Here is a 14,969-nt window from a genome sequence, read left to right as displayed (position 1 = left end):
ATTAGCAAATTAACACTAACAAGCAGCGCTAGAAATACATCCCTATAACTACGTGTATTTAGATACTATAAACTTTAAAAACCCTTAATTAGCGCAAAAGCTAGCTAAAAAGTAAATAGGACTTTATAAAGTTATTTAAACCTGCTTAGAAGCATGTAAGCTTAAACTACTAAAAGACATAAAAATCTTCTTATAGTTCTACATCTCTAAGCTAGAACTAGCACCTAAAAATATTCTGTTAGTAACTTAAGAATAGGACAAAAAAGAACTTAAATATAAAGTTAAAAAGATCTTAGATAAGGAAGGAAATTATTACCTAATAAAGTAGGTAGGATACCTAACCTATAAAAACACTTAGGAACCTGTTATAAACCTGTAGAACGCCTAGAAGGCGCTGCAGGAGTATTACTTACACTTTCTAGACTAAACTACCCTAGCAAAAGCTCCTTAGACTAGAAAACACTATTATTAGACAAAACTACAGCAATGTTAGCTAGCTGCAATGTAGGAAGTCCCTAACCCTTTAACATAGGCTAAGAAGGAGGAAGACCTGCTGCTTTTGCCTTAAGCGCTTTAAGCTTATCTAGCAACAAAAAGTCTTCTTCTAGATACTTTACCCTTTAATCCTTTAAGATCTTTAACTGCTTCTAAACTTGTTCCTGCTAAGCTATAAAAGACTAGAGACGCCTTAGGGACTTAACCTGCTCCTGCATCTTCTTTTCCTTCTCTTTTATCTCCTTCTCCTCTGCCGCCTCTAATTCCCTGCGCAATTTCTTCTCTTCTTACTCTAAATAATTCTAGGCTGTGTTAAAAACAAAGGCGTTACAACAGCTACCCTTTTAGACGCACTCTACACACTTATCTAATAACAAGGACATCACGCAAGATAGACTATGCAACTAATAAAGACTACAAGGACGCATTTTTGTATAACAATAAGGATTAAGGTAAGCAATAGTGTGAAGGCGACAAGCAACAGCAGAAATACAAGGAACCTAACAAGGCATAGTTAAGGAAGATAAGTATTAAACTAGCCTTTAAGAATAGGCACGCACTAGTTAAGAAGAAAATCTAACACTTGCAGCAGAAAGAACATAACAGCAAGGACGCTAACTAGAAGAGAAGCCTGCGTGTTATAGCTAATAAACAGACTATAATAACCTAACTAGCTGTACTGCACAGCCTAAACAATGTTAGATAGAAAACGCTTAACCCTGCACTTAACAAATCACGTGACAGGACAGATAAGGAATAGCTCCTGCTTTTAGACAAAAGCCTTGTAGAGTGCACTGTCTAATAAGCAACTAAGCAGGCAGTGCAGGCGTTGCAGGCGGACGTAGGCAGCGCATGCAACGCATGCAACGCATGCAAGTGCATGTAAACCTTATGTATATAGTCTTAATCACAACTATAGTTAGAAGGTTATAATTAATGTTTAGTTTATTCTTTACAATAGACTAAGAAGCTTAAATCTTTTCTAAAGAGAATTAAGCTGTCTTGTATATCTTGCAACATATATACCTCTAACCCTTATCTACCTAACTAGTAACACCTAGCTACCTATACAGCTATAGGGACAAACTACAGCCTGCCTTCTAAACCCCGACTATCCCTTACTCTGCTCGACAGACTGTACACCTGATCTAGCTAAGTCCTTATCCCTTCTCCACTAACACCTACATAGGCCGTTGTACTCTAGGAAGCACTATTTTCCTAAAGTAAGGATTGTAACAGTATTTAATTACTAATTTCTTCTTAAACCTTTCTATTCCTTACATAATGTCTTGTACCTACTATAATACCTTACATAGTAATTAAACTAGACCTCTATAAAGCTTTATAACCTTACTTATGCATAATTATAACATTATGTTGTGTTAAAACCTTAGCTAAGAATAGCCTCTAAATTTAATCTAATAAGCTTAGTACTTGCATAACTTTAAGCTATTAAAGTAAGCTAAGAAGCCTTCTAAAAAGCGCTTACTCTATAAAAAAGCTGCTACATTATAAACTTAAAAGCTCTTTAAAAGGACTTTAAAGAACAGCTTTATGTTGTTAAGTAGTCTGTTTCTGCCTTAACTCCTGTTATAGTAGTAGAAACTAAGAACTTACTAGCCTTAAAGCCTACCTAGAAGTCTAGAGATAGCTTAACTCCCTCCTATCTAACGCTGCCTATAACCTGTAACCCTTCTAACCTAGTAATAAAATCTAACTAACTCTCTAATCCTCTACTATTTAATAGAAAATAAAAAGACCTACTTTCTTTTCTATGTAAGCTTTAATATAAATTTAAAAAAAACATAGACTAATTCCCCTCTAAACGCTTCTAGTTACTATATGCCTACTTTTAACTTAACTATAATATAACAGCCTTAATTAACTTACTAATAAATAAGAATATTATTAACCTAGATTAATTTATAGCGTTCTTATAAGTAACTTATAAAGACTTAAATAAAGAGTTAATAGCTCTAAGTTGCCTAAACACTTTATAATAAAAAAGAAAAAGCTTTACCTTACACTTTACTAAGTTCTGCTAACTTGCATCTAATACAGGCCTAAATAAGATAGGTCTAATTACAGCCCTATGTAACTCCCTCTTAACTAAACTGCAACACGCTATAGTAGAAGAACCTCTTCTAAACAACCTTAACGCGTATGTAAACTTAATTACTACCTATAATAATAACATAAAGTTTCTTCTTATATAAGCTCTAATACGCCTCTAAACTAGCGCAGTTGCAAATAAGAACTCTAATATAATAAAAATTAATTTAAATTATGCTCTAGTTAGTTCTAAAAAGTGTAAAAATTATAAGAAAAAAAGTTAATACTTTAAGTGTAGTAAGCATAGTTATATCTTCTAAAACTGCTTTATTCCCTTTTCTTAAGTCTACATAAGTAGCGCTGCTAGTACTTGTTAAAAATTTTTACTATTTTATTTTTATTTTTATAAGGGCTCTAACTTGTCTTTAAGCTTTAATTATTTTTACTACTTTTAACATAGCTGCAGCTATAGTAGTAGAAGCCTGCAAAAAGGCTTGTCCTAGGGCTAAGTTGCCCTCTAGAACTAATTTAATACTAGATCTCTACTAACTTATAGGCTAAGTCCCTTACTAATAACTAGAAGTACTAAGTTAATATTCCTATATATTTATAATAAGAAACTATATTAGCCCTAATATAGGCTTTTATTAACTTAGAAGTAAACAGCATAAGTTATATTAATAAAGAACTAGTGTGTAAACTAAATCTCTAATTAACACTACTTACCTAAATAATTTACCTAACTAGATTTAATAAAAAATAACTTAAAAAAAGTTTTATCTTTTATACTATAACTATTATAATTACCTACTAACACTATAAAAAGTAGATTAAACTCTATATAATAAACATAGAACATTATAACCTAATTCTAGGACAACTATAGCTATATTAGCATAAGGTTGCCTTTAATTACTAAAAGTAAGTTTTAAACTTTAACTTTTTCTAATGCTAAGATGTATGCTTACGCTTACACCTAAACAACACCTAAATAGCACTTAATATAAAAGGTTTTTAGACCTACTCTTTAATAACCTAAAAAAGAACTACCTAAGTAAGGCTAATAAGCTAGGCCTTTTACTAAGATAGGCTATGTAAAATAATTTAACAACTGCTTAAACCTAAAGAAAAGAAAGCCTTTAAGAAACCTCTACTTACCTAATTTAGACACAAACTAGGACTTAAACAGTAGATAGACATCTACTATATAAGACCTGCTCTATTTGTAACCTTAGCTTAATAACTAGATTATAAAATCTACGCAGTTATAATTTCTAATATAGACTAAGCTTTAGCTCTCTAAAAACACACTAACTTAAAAATAATAGTTTTTTAAGACTACTATAACTTATTATATGTCTTCTTTTAAGACAAGTCTAATAAGCTTTTAATATAATGTTTATATAATTACTAGATAACCTTTAAGCCTAGTAAACAACCTAGTTATAGGCTACTATATAGAATGTTGCTAAACAAATTAAAAGTGCTCTAAAAATACTTTAATAAAAACTTAAAAAAAAAGTTTATTTAAGCTAGCTTTTTACTAGTAGTGTTACCTATACTATTTATAAAGAAACTTAAGGGTAAGCTTTAATTCTGTGTTAACTACTAAGGACTAAATGCTATTACTATTAAAAACTAATACTTAATTCTTTTTTTATAAGAAACTCTAAGCTAACTAAGTAAAGTAAAGTATTTTATAAAGTTAGATATTATTACTGCCTTTAACAAGCTAAGAATAGCAAAGGGTAATAAGTAGCTAACAGCGTTTTAGACTTAATATAAACTATTTAAGTACCTAGTAATGCCTTTTAGCTTAGCTAACACGCCTAGTACTTTTTAATATTTTATAAATAACTTACTTTAACCCTACCTAGACATGTTCTGCACTATGTATATTAACAATATTCTAATCTATAGTAATAGCCTTTTAGAGCATAAACAGCATGTACGCCTAGTGCTAAAGGCTATAAAAGAAGTAGGTCTGCAACTTAACATAGACAAATGTAAGTTCTACTAATTAAAGGTTACATATTTAGGATATATAATCTCTACAGATAGCATCTAAATAGACCCTGTTAAAGTTTAGACTATGCTAAATTAGTAATACCTAAAGGACATAAAGAACATTTAAGCCTTTATAAGATTTACTAACTTTTACTAATAATTTATTAACAACTTTTTATAGCTAGTAAGCCTTATAATTACACTTACTAAGAAAAAAATTTAATTTAACTTTAACTTAAATTACTAACAGTTCTTTAACTAGCTAAAGAAAGCCTTTACTAAAGCTCTAATACTCTACTACTTTAACTTTAAACTACTAATACTTGTAAAAGCTAATGCCTTAGACTATGTAGTAGCAGAAGTTCTCTTCTAGACTAAGCTAGATAGGACTATTAAGCCTATTACATACTTCTTAAAAAAAATAAGCCTTATAGAAGGTAATTATAAGATCTATAATAAAAAATTACTTACTATAGTATACTGCTTTAAATAATAGCAACCTAAACTAGAAGGTGCAGCGCATCTAATACAGGTTCTATCTAAGTATAAGAACTTATAGTACTTTGTAACTATAAAACAACTTAGCTACTAATAAGCCTATTAGTCTAAATATCTGTTTTGTTTTAATTTTAAGATTACTTATTATTCTAGTTAAGATAAAGGGAAACTAGATGCCTTTACAAAGCAATCCTAAAACGTCTCTACTTAAAAAGAAGTGTAAAAGGCTTAACACTAAACTTTACTCTAACTTAAGCTATTTTTAAACCTTAACTTAAATAAAATAGATTAGATAATTAATTAAATTATTACTAATAAGTATCTAAATAATAAATTTATTTAAGAAACTTTAGACCTACTCTAAAACAGCGCTAGTTAGTTAAAGAAAGTAACACTAGCTAACTATAAAAACTAAAATAGTAAGCTATATTACTATAACTAACTTATAATCTCTAATTCTAATAAACTAAGAATTAAACTACTCTAAATTGTACATAACTTGCCTATTAAAGAACACCTAGGCAAAGAAAAGACTCTTAACCTACTATAGAGAGAGTACTACTAGCCCCGCATGTTCTATACTGTACACTAATACATATTATGTTGCTATACTTACTATAAAGTAAAAGCCTTTTAAAAAAGGTATAATAGCCTGCTTAAACTGCTCCTAATTTTTAAACAAGCTTAAAAAGACATATTAATTAATTTTATTATAGACCTACTTTTATCTAAAAAGTACATAAATATTATAGTAGTTGTTAATTACTTAACTAAGTATTAACACCTAATACTATGTTCCTCTATAACTGCCCTTAATATAGCCTAGTTATTCTACTAATATGTATAAGTTTACTATAGCCTGCCTAACATAATTATATTAAATAAAGGTATGTAGTTTGTCTTAGCCTTCTAGAACAAACTTTGTAAACAGCTCTAAATTATCCTCTATTTATCTACAGCTTTTTACCTAGAGACTAACAGCTAGACTAAGAACATAAACACTGTAATAAAATAAGTCCTACAAGTGTACATAAACTACTAGTAAAATAACTAAGTAAAATAGTTAGCTATAGCATAGTTTAAAGCTAATAACATAACATCTAAATTAACATAAGTATCTCTATTCTTAGTAAACTATAGATACTACCTTTAAATAAGATTTAAACTATCTTTAAATACTCTTTAACTAACTTATTAATCTGTATAAGTAATAAATGTAAATAGACTTATTAATAAAATCTAAAACATATTTAAATACATTTATAAAAAGCTTACATAGGCTTAAGCTTTTTAACAAGAGTACATAAACTAATCCTAAACCCCTGCCCCTACGTATGCAGCTGGCAAGAAGGTTTAGCTAGACGCTAGAAATATCTAAATAAACTAATAATTAAAGAAACTTAATTAGAAGAACTTTAGCCCTTTTACAGTAGCTTATATAGTCTTATTACACACTTACTAATTAATCCTACCTAATAGCATAAAGATACACCCTGTGTTCTATGTATTGTTGCTGCGCTAAGCAGCCTTTAAATCTAACTATCTACCTAGACAGCTAAACCTAGTACCTAAACCTGTTATTATAAATAACAAACTAGAATATATTATAGAAGACGTTAAATAGATCTAGTTTAACAAGAAAAAACATATCTATAAATACCTTATAAAATAGACTAGATACAATAAACTGTTGTAGGAACCTGTAAAAGCCCTATAAGAGAACTCTGCAGTAACCTAATTCTACGCCTAATATCTATCTAAACTAAACCTGTACCCTAATAAAAACAACCTAATGCTAGAACTACTAATGTAAAGGATTCCCTTTCTAATAAGAGGGGGGGTACTGTTACAGTATCCTCTCTAGATCTTAGACATAACTGTATTAGACACATACTAGAGTATTATTAGTGCACGTCTAACATAAACATAACATAATATAGACATAAACTTAAGCATAAACTGCCTTAACACTAACTAAACCTAGAACAGGCTTAATTTATACCTAAAGTGCTTAGACTTCTAAGCTAAGTATTTAATTACTAATTTCCTCTTAAACCTTCCTGTTCCTTACACAACGTCTTGTACCTACTATAATACCTTACATAGTAATTAAACTAGACCTCTGTGAAGCTCTATAACCTTACTTGTGCACAATTGTGACACTTAGCTATTAAATAGAAGGAACTAGAGCAACTCTGCCTTGCTTGCAACCCTGCTATTAAGGATAAGCTAATTACTACGTGAACTACAGTTGTGCAATACATTATAGTAAACTATAAGCTCTATTAAGAGCAGCTGTCTACTAGCATAACAACTGCTATAAGCCCTATTTACATCTTCTTAGACCTCTAGGCATTGCTGCATTGTCACTTAATGCTCGCAGTTTGCGCATAATAGGTTAATTAAGACTATTAGCTTTAAAAGGCACTTCTAGGGCTCCTAGAGCTACGTGACAGCCACTTTAGAGAGCAGCAAGCAGTTTCTATTATAGATACTCTTAGAAAATATAATATTACATTCTAGATTAGCTATTATGTAGGTAATAATGCAACATTAAATAATACTTATCTAAAAGCTTTATTAAAGTAATTAAAGCGTAAATACAACATTAGTTATAAGTTTAATTAAGCACTTATTAAGCTAATTATCTAAGTAGATTAACTTTAATGCAAAGCATTATTAGGTCTATTATATTACTTATATTATTAATCTCTTCCTTTAAGCTTTCCTCCTTGCGTCTTTCTAAAAGGCTCTTATTGCCGCTCTTAAGACTGCCTTTAGTGTTGCTAGAGAAGCTCTTCTTGCGCAGTTTTTAAGTGTCCTTACCTTTTATTATAAATAAACTAAAGCAGAGCTCTTTTATACAAAGGGATAAAGCAAATAATAGAAGTAGTAAGGTAGTAATGTAAGCATTATCTTAGTTAAGGACTTTAATAGCGTTAAGAACATCTCTACATTACGTAAGCTTTACAATCTTACAGTCTAGCTCTAAAGTTCCACAATCTACTAGGGTCTCTAGGACAAAGCTATTAGTCTACATCTTAGAATTAATAATTAGATATAATAGTCTTTTTAGTATTAGGTTATCACACAAGCCTTAAAGAAGATAGACAAGATTAAGAGCTTTATAACTAACTATAAGGACATTCTAGGCAATAATTAGCTTTAAGCTAATAATTAGAATATTCTTAAAAAGGCTGCTTACTTTTTAGAGCTATTTGCATTAGCAACTCTATATGTAAAGAAGAATAAGTTATTAATTACATAATTACTTAAGCTTATAGATCTCCTATTAACATAGTATAAAAAGCAGAAGGTTAGTATCTAGTTCCCCTTAATAGAGCTAAGTACTTATGTTTAGTAGAACTACTACTTCTTACCTAAAAACTATAATAAACGCATAATTTAAGCTATTAATATAGGCTAGTATGTACTTAACAAATACTACAACAAAACAGAAGAGACACTTGTATACGCTGCTGCAATACTACTTAATCTGCGTAAGTAAGCTGCCTACCTACACTAGAACTAGCTAGAAGAGTGGGTGGAGCTAGCTATTAAACTTGCTAATATAATCTAGGTAAATAATTTTAAGCTTAATAGTAAACTAGGCTCTTCTCTAGCTCTAGATAACATACCTAGTATATTAACTAGACAGCTAGATAAGCCTGTGAACGTCTTTATGTTATTAAAGCAAAAGACAAAGGTAAAGACTATTAGTTTATAGCTAGATAATAACTTTAAAAGCTTTATTAATAGCCTAGCTATTAATTTAAAAGACAGAGTTACTTTTTTTAAGTAGTAGTGTTAATCTAAGCAGCGTTGCAGCTATCTAGAGCTTAGCTGCATAGCTATAGCTATTCTCTCTATCCCCGCAGAATTATTAGAGCTAGAACAGACCTTCTTTAGGGCCTAAAGGACCTGTTTATAGGATAGATTGCAGTTATAATGCACTACTATTAAGATAATTAAGTGTATTAGCAATTAGATACAACAGAGGCACATTAAGCTAGTCTAGGACAGCAGAATAGGTCTACTAATTAATCTAGAGCTTTAAGAAACTCTTCTTAGTGTTGTTAATAAGGGAGCAGGTAGGATAGATTAGTATTAAAGCAAGTAACTACGCTAACGTGCTTAAATTAATGTATATTTACTTAACGTAGTTCTTAACGCAGTTTTTAACGCAGTTTAACACTATAATTAACATAGTATAGTTTAAACGATACTAATATGGTATAGTTTAGAGTGATTCTTAATGTGGTTCAACTATGATAGTCATGTATAGCTGTTAGCCCTATGCTAGTTGCATCCACTTGCTAGTATTAATATAAGAAATTTAACTTTAGCAGAGCCTATTTCTAAAGGAAGCACTCTGCTACTACTTGCTTAGCTAGCGTCTAGCTCTTATTATAAACCTTCTTTAAGTGCTGTTAGTACATATTACAGTTAATTGTCTTAAAGGAGCATTAGTAAGCAAATCCTTGCGCTAGCAGTGTAAGGAACTTAAGTAGGGGTAAACTATCTAGAAGCAGTCTTATGTCCTTGTTAGATTGTAAAACAGGGAGGTTATTATACCTAGCTACTATAGCACTACAATGCGGCTCTCGGATATAGTGGTGTGACAGTAAGTGCGTGTGGAGCCGCGGGAGCGGGAGCGCAGTTCTGCATGGAGCGCAGAGGAGGTGGCTGTATTTAGGAAGATATTAAATTAGCAATTCTGCATAGGCAGCTGCAATAGCAGGCCTATCCTAAGAGCACTATTATTTAAGTAAGCAGAGGGCATAGAGAGACAAGGGTAGCAATAGCATAGCTATACTTGCTCCTAGAGCGGCCCTTAACGCAAGTCTGTGGTATATACTATCTATTTAAGAGGCATTGCAGTAGATATTGTTAAGAAAGATGCGCTCTAGATAGGTTCCTCTTACTCTTTGCATTTGCAACTGCGTCTTAGCAATAGCTAGGGGAACAAGAGAGGAAGCAGCTATCTTTTACACAAAGGAGCAATTATACGCTATACTGTAATAGGTGGCGCCATGGTCAAGTCCACCAATCTAGGCCAAAAAGAGGAGCGAAAAGGGGGTCGGATCCAGCGCGATGCCCAATCGAGACGAACAAGGCCTGACCCGCAGCAGTCGCAGGGAGATAGATAAAGAAGGGCTGTGGAAGTTTTTGTTGGAGTCTTGATCCTGGCATCACTTCGGTGGGTTGCTACGGCGAAGGGCAGATGCTCTTGGCAAAGGATTGAGATTGTGGGCGCTGTGCCGTGGAGTAAGATATTCGAGCGTCGGGTGTCAGAAGGATAATGAGAACTCGCAAGTGCCTATATATAAGGATACGAATCTAAGCGCCGTACTAGATTTACAGTAGATATTCAAGTTTCTCTCAAGAAATAGTGTACCATTGACTAAAACCATGCACAATATCACCATGCCTTCGAGGAAGTTTCTGACGTGCTTAACATTGCTCTTCCACAACTACTTCGATGACACTCTCAGAGACCCCATCCGTAGCTCGATAAATGTTCTCAACGGCGAGTCCAGCAGCATGAATGAGACTCTTCCAATCCTTCTCCGTTCGCTCAGCTACACCGGCCAGAGACATCATGTTGATATCCTGCACGGCGGCCCATGTACTGGCGCCAGTCTCGGGTACTATCAATTCGTGAATAAGAAGTTTGGAGTAACCCGGTTTTAGGGAAGGTCGAAGCATGCTCAATATCTTCACGCAAGCTTCGTCCGGCCAATCATGTAGGCACTGCCGGATATAATACGCTTTTGCGCCTAGACCATACGTTAATTAACGGAAATGATATTGAAGAGACATTGTTTTCATACTTTTGACAGGTTGTTCCGTGAAGAAGTCATGGACAGTAAAATCAATCCCCTCCACAACTGGTGCAGTATCAATGAACACGGGCATGTCTTGAACGACGACTTTGCCTGGGAGGTCGGGGAATGCCTGCCGGAGAGCAATGGACTTCTGACCGTATCCGCCGCCGACATCCAGAAACAATACTGGATTGATATCGGCGTTGAAACCCGCCACAAGCCTTTCCTTGACAGGATATAGATGCTGGAGCAAAGCATGGCTCTCGCCCCATGTGCTCATGAGCATGCCAAAACCGCGTGCCCAATCGGGCTTTTCCAAAACAAGGCTCATCATGTCCTTGTCTTTAATCCCAAAGACCTGCTGGATTACGGTGTTCTTTGGATCGGTTGGCGTCGCGTAATTTCTTGACTTCAGGTACTGGGGTAGGGCTTGGTAAGTAGGGTGGAGAATTTCAGACCTTACAAGACGTAAGTATAAAGTGGATATGAGCTCAGTTACGGAAATATTCTTACACAGTAACCACCGCATGTCCAAAGTCATTATTTGCCAGTATGGAGTGCGACGGCGATAGCCTATAGCCATCGTGCTCAACTTCTTGGACAGCACCAAATGCTGCTAGAGCACGCAAAAGTCGTTCTAAGTCAATCAGGTTTGAAACAAGCCATAAAAGCTCCTGTAAAGAGACGTACTAAGAAGCGCGGGTTCCACCTTGATAGAGGATGCCAAAGTCTCAAGCGTTTTGGTGCTACCATTTTCCTCTTCCAGCTTGGAGAATAATTCTAGATCTAGAGCAACGTCGATCACCGTGCCTTCGACATGCTAAAGTGCCCTTTGCATTAGCGTGTAGGCTAGTAAAAGAATTCTATTCTCTCACCTGAGACAACAGCAATCTAGTGACCAACTCGGTCGGAGTCTCCAGTAATTTCTTCGCCTTATCAAACAAGGCATAGAGTTTGGCCCGGACATCGGCGTCCTCCAAAGCCTCATTTGGTGGCTGTAAAGCGAAAACTTCCAGCTCGGCGAGCAGTTGTTGTGGTGTTAAGTGAGGCATTGTAGTAGCAGGCAAGCTCCCTTTCAGGTCTTGATACAGGTATAGATAAAAATCGTGAATTAGGACGCATAGCCTACTTGTGTCCACGTCACAGTCAGTCGCTAGGCAACATCTTGATGGCGTATGGACTAGATATTACGGCACACAAAACGTAACGGACTTCATCTAAATTTACTAACCCAAAATCCTGGGTCGTCTTATAAAACCCAACGCTCAGATTATGTCGCCGCGCATTTCCTTTACTGCAGACCAGAGGTTCTCGACGAGAATAAGCACCGATGGAGGCAACGGCCCGCTCTGCAGGAACCTTACCGTGTCCGGTGCTTGATCAACCTTGCTCGCGCCGAATATTATGCCATCCCCGTTGTTTAGAACCGAGTGGTTTGCCAGCCAACGAAGGGCCACCTCCGTAGGCGCTAGTCCCTCTGCCCGCACCCCTGCATCGAACACTTTCATTGCATCCTGCAACTCCACGGACCCAAACATTTTCTGTATGATGTTGCCAAGAGGATTGCTTTTGTCAAATCGTGTGCCGGCATGTGTCTTGTTGACAAGCTTACCGGTTAAGAATCCTGCGGCGAGAGGTCTATGGTGCATGCGTTAGTGCCCACTTTCATGCATACTTGCGCGTTGATACATACTGGAAGCAATTAAATGCGATACCATTCTCGCGTAGTGTCGGTAACAGGTTCGTTTCCATGCCACGGGTGACTAGATTATAGTTTCCTTGATAGCAACTAGGCTTTGCCCAGCCATTCTCTTCGCACAACTGCAGTATTCTCTCCAATACATTGGGCGGGGTGTTAGATACACCCCACTGCTTTCAGTTAGCGGTGATGTAGCTTGGGTGAGTTTATCGCCTACACTCTTACAGCGCCCTTGCGCTATTTGCTCTATGAAGCCCTGAATTTGCTCTTTGAGTGGGGTACTCGGATCTGCCCTATGTGCATACAGCACATTAATCTTTTCAAATCAATGTCAGACACCAGAAAAAAATGTATATGCAAATGTCCTACCCCCTCGTTGATTTGAAGGCGTTGTAAGCTGCCGGTCAAGGACTTGCTAATCCCCGCGCGGGTCAGATCACCACTGCCGTCGGTCTGAGTGTTCGTGTAAACTTTGGTATCGATGATGAAGCCCTTGCAAAACTCTTTCGAGTCCCCAATCAACATCTCAGACCGACCGGGATTCAAGGGCGGATAGCGCGCGCCTGAGTCGAGTCTCTCTACGCCAAGACCACGAAGTGTTCGAAGTAGAGAATTCACGGAATCCTGGTTCTGGAACTCGGTCAAATCCATGCCGAAGGTTGCAGTTCCGAAGATAAGTTGAGGTGCCATTTTCTCTGCGCCGAGCAAATAGATTGAGATACAGGTTCTCGTAGAAGGCAGTGGGCTTGAGAATCTGGCAATCTTACGGTAAAAGGCGTGCCTCTTTTATACATTTGTGGACCCCGCGGCCCAATCTACCGGGTCCAGTAAATGGCGCGTGCCCACAAGGCAACCAATTCCATCTCCGCCATGCATGTAAGAAACAAGCTTAGTAAAGTTTGTCCGATGCCTAGTATTGCAAACGGTTCGCTCATTTTTTGTTTGTTTTCCTAGTCAAATCAATAATACAATCAAGCCTATATTAGGTCCTCGGTACAATGGAAACGTCGGCTACACATCGCAGGCGTATATAGTTACAACAACAATCGTCACAGAGTCGTCAGGTGAGAATGTTCGAAAATGACGATAAGTGTACAGCACTGATGTTTCAGGTGTTCTTCTATGTTCTTCCATGTTCTCCTTCTGGTATACTGTGAGTGAAAACGCAACCAAGACATGGAATAGTTAACGACGCTGCAAATAACCGCTAACTAAATTAGCGGAACAGTAGCGCTTGGTTTTTCACCTTCCCTAGAATTGCGATTGATATCTTTGACGATATATATCTGTCCGTAAATGTCGGTAACTTTGATGAAGACCTGTAGCGATCGCCACGCTCTTGGTTTAACATCCTGCTGGACTTGGGCGACTGCTAGTTCCAAGCACTGCCGTTCGTACAATGCAATCTCAAGAAGTTGCTTGCTCGCAACCTGTCTCTGCTTTGCCAGGTCCACCATCGAAATTTCGCTAGTTGGACCAGTCTGTTCGTCGAGAAATTCGGGGAAATCGACACTATTGAGGTTTTGTTCCAAGAGGTCCCGATCCATAGAGCCAAAATCGTTATACTGACGGCACATGGTGGCAAGATGGCAGCAAAGGTCTTGACCAATATAACGTGCTCTAGCAGTGGAGAAATAGTCGACCCCCGGGGGTGATACCACGCACCGAAAAAACTCGAATGAAAACGGACAGCTCGTGTGATCGGCAGAAGTTGTCCGAACCCAGTCGAAGTATGTCCCTACTCCCATGATTCCCTTCGCAGAACGGGAAGATCGGTCCAACTTCTGAAGCCGGAAATTATCCTCGCCCTGCGCGACATGCGCCAGGAGAAAGATGACCAGTTCATCCTTGAGCCGCCGCTGGATGCTTTTGGATGCAACCACAACGTTGGGATGCTCCAAGACCCAAGAAACAAATTGGGATAGTATTCCTTTGAGATTGCTCAATTTTGTCCGATGAGAAACGGGTGAATCCACGGCTCCCACCTTCGTAGGGAGCGGCTCGGTTGTGAGCAGCTTTCGTCTTTTACCCTCCCTTTCATAATCACCAGTGCCTATATGGCCATGAAAGTCATCGAACACTTGGCGGATTGTTATTCTTAGTGAATCAAACAGGAAAGAAGAAGGATTATCGGCAGTGACATCTTCAAGGTACTTGTCAACCTCGAAGTTGAGCATAGAAACAACCATCATCTCAACGATAGCCTTGGTCGACATGCCAAAGTGTGCTGAATTGTTGCACGTTGTCCAAGTAAACGGAATGTACTGGAGGTAACCTGGCGTTGTCTTGCCTTGACGAGGGAATATGTGTAGTTCGGATCGGCGTTTGTCGAGGATGGGGGTTAACATGAGACCTTCGAGAATAGAAGAGCTCAACCTCCAGATGGGCTC

At 36.5% G+C, this 14,969-nt stretch overlaps 3 protein-coding genes across 3 annotated transcripts; all 3 read right to left on the bottom strand.

Moving 5' to 3' along the window:
* Positions 1 to 10,495: 10,495 nt before the first annotated feature.
* Positions 10,496 to 11,979, bottom strand: BDR25DRAFT_385456 (S-adenosyl-L-methionine-dependent methyltransferase). The gene is made up of 5 exons (XM_033697937.1): positions 11,756 to 11,979; positions 11,571 to 11,700; positions 11,394 to 11,517; positions 10,887 to 11,338; positions 10,496 to 10,781 (listed from the first exon to the last, which is right to left on the bottom strand). The coding sequence occupies exons 1-5, from the start codon at positions 11,930 to 11,932 to the stop codon at positions 10,507 to 10,509; spliced, it is 1,158 nt and encodes a 385-aa protein (XP_033539725.1). The 5' UTR covers positions 11,933 to 11,979; the 3' UTR covers positions 10,496 to 10,506.
* Positions 11,980 to 12,060: 81 nt separating this feature from the next.
* BDR25DRAFT_298897 (putative oxidoreductase) lies at positions 12,061 to 13,315 on the bottom strand. Its single transcript, XM_033689107.1, has 4 exons — positions 12,949 to 13,315; positions 12,797 to 12,895; positions 12,574 to 12,749; positions 12,061 to 12,518 (listed from the first exon to the last, which is right to left on the bottom strand). The coding sequence occupies exons 1-4, from the start codon at positions 13,267 to 13,269 to the stop codon at positions 12,146 to 12,148; spliced, it is 969 nt and encodes a 322-aa protein (XP_033539724.1). The 5' UTR covers positions 13,270 to 13,315; the 3' UTR covers positions 12,061 to 12,145.
* Positions 13,316 to 13,790: 475 nt separating this feature from the next.
* BDR25DRAFT_385446 (uncharacterized protein) lies at positions 13,791 to 14,927 on the bottom strand (the record flags this gene model as incomplete). Its single annotated transcript, XM_033697936.1, has 1 exon — positions 13,791 to 14,927. One exon carries the CDS (start codon positions 14,925 to 14,927, stop codon positions 13,791 to 13,793), a length of 1,137 nt encoding a protein of 378 aa, XP_033539723.1.
* Between the last annotated feature and the right edge of the window lie 42 nt (positions 14,928 to 14,969).

The sequence above is a fragment of the Lindgomyces ingoldianus genome (assembly GCF_010093535.1).
Source record: "Lindgomyces ingoldianus strain ATCC 200398 unplaced genomic scaffold BDR25scaffold_69, whole genome shotgun sequence".
In the NCBI taxonomy this organism is placed as follows: domain Eukaryota; kingdom Fungi; phylum Ascomycota; class Dothideomycetes; order Pleosporales; family Lindgomycetaceae; genus Lindgomyces; species Lindgomyces ingoldianus.
The sequence above is the reverse complement of the archived record's forward strand: the minus strand, read 5'-3'. Positions and strand labels throughout refer to the sequence as shown.

Coding starts and splice junctions, on each gene's coding strand:
- BDR25DRAFT_385456 (XM_033697937.1), bottom strand. CDS start 11,932: ATGCCTCACTTAACACCACAACAACTGCTCGCCGAGCTGGAAGTTTTC. Junction 11,701..11,755: donor CTAGATTGCTGTTGTCTCAG/GTGAGAGAATAG, acceptor AGGGCACTTTAG/CATGTCGAAGGCACGGTGAT. Junction 11,339..11,393: donor GGACATGCGGTGGTTACTGT/GTAAGAATATTT, acceptor ACGTCTTGTAAG/GTCTGAAATTCTCCACCCTA.
- BDR25DRAFT_298897 (XM_033689107.1), bottom strand. CDS start 13,269: ATGGCACCTCAACTTATCTTCGGAACTGCAACCTTCGGCATGGATTTG. Junction 12,750..12,796: donor CGCAAGGGCGCTGTAAGAGT/GTAGGCGATAAA, acceptor AACTGAAAGCAG/TGGGGTGTATCTAACACCCC. Junction 12,519..12,573: donor ATCGCATTTAATTGCTTCCA/GTATGTATCAAC, acceptor CATGCACCATAG/ACCTCTCGCCGCAGGATTCT.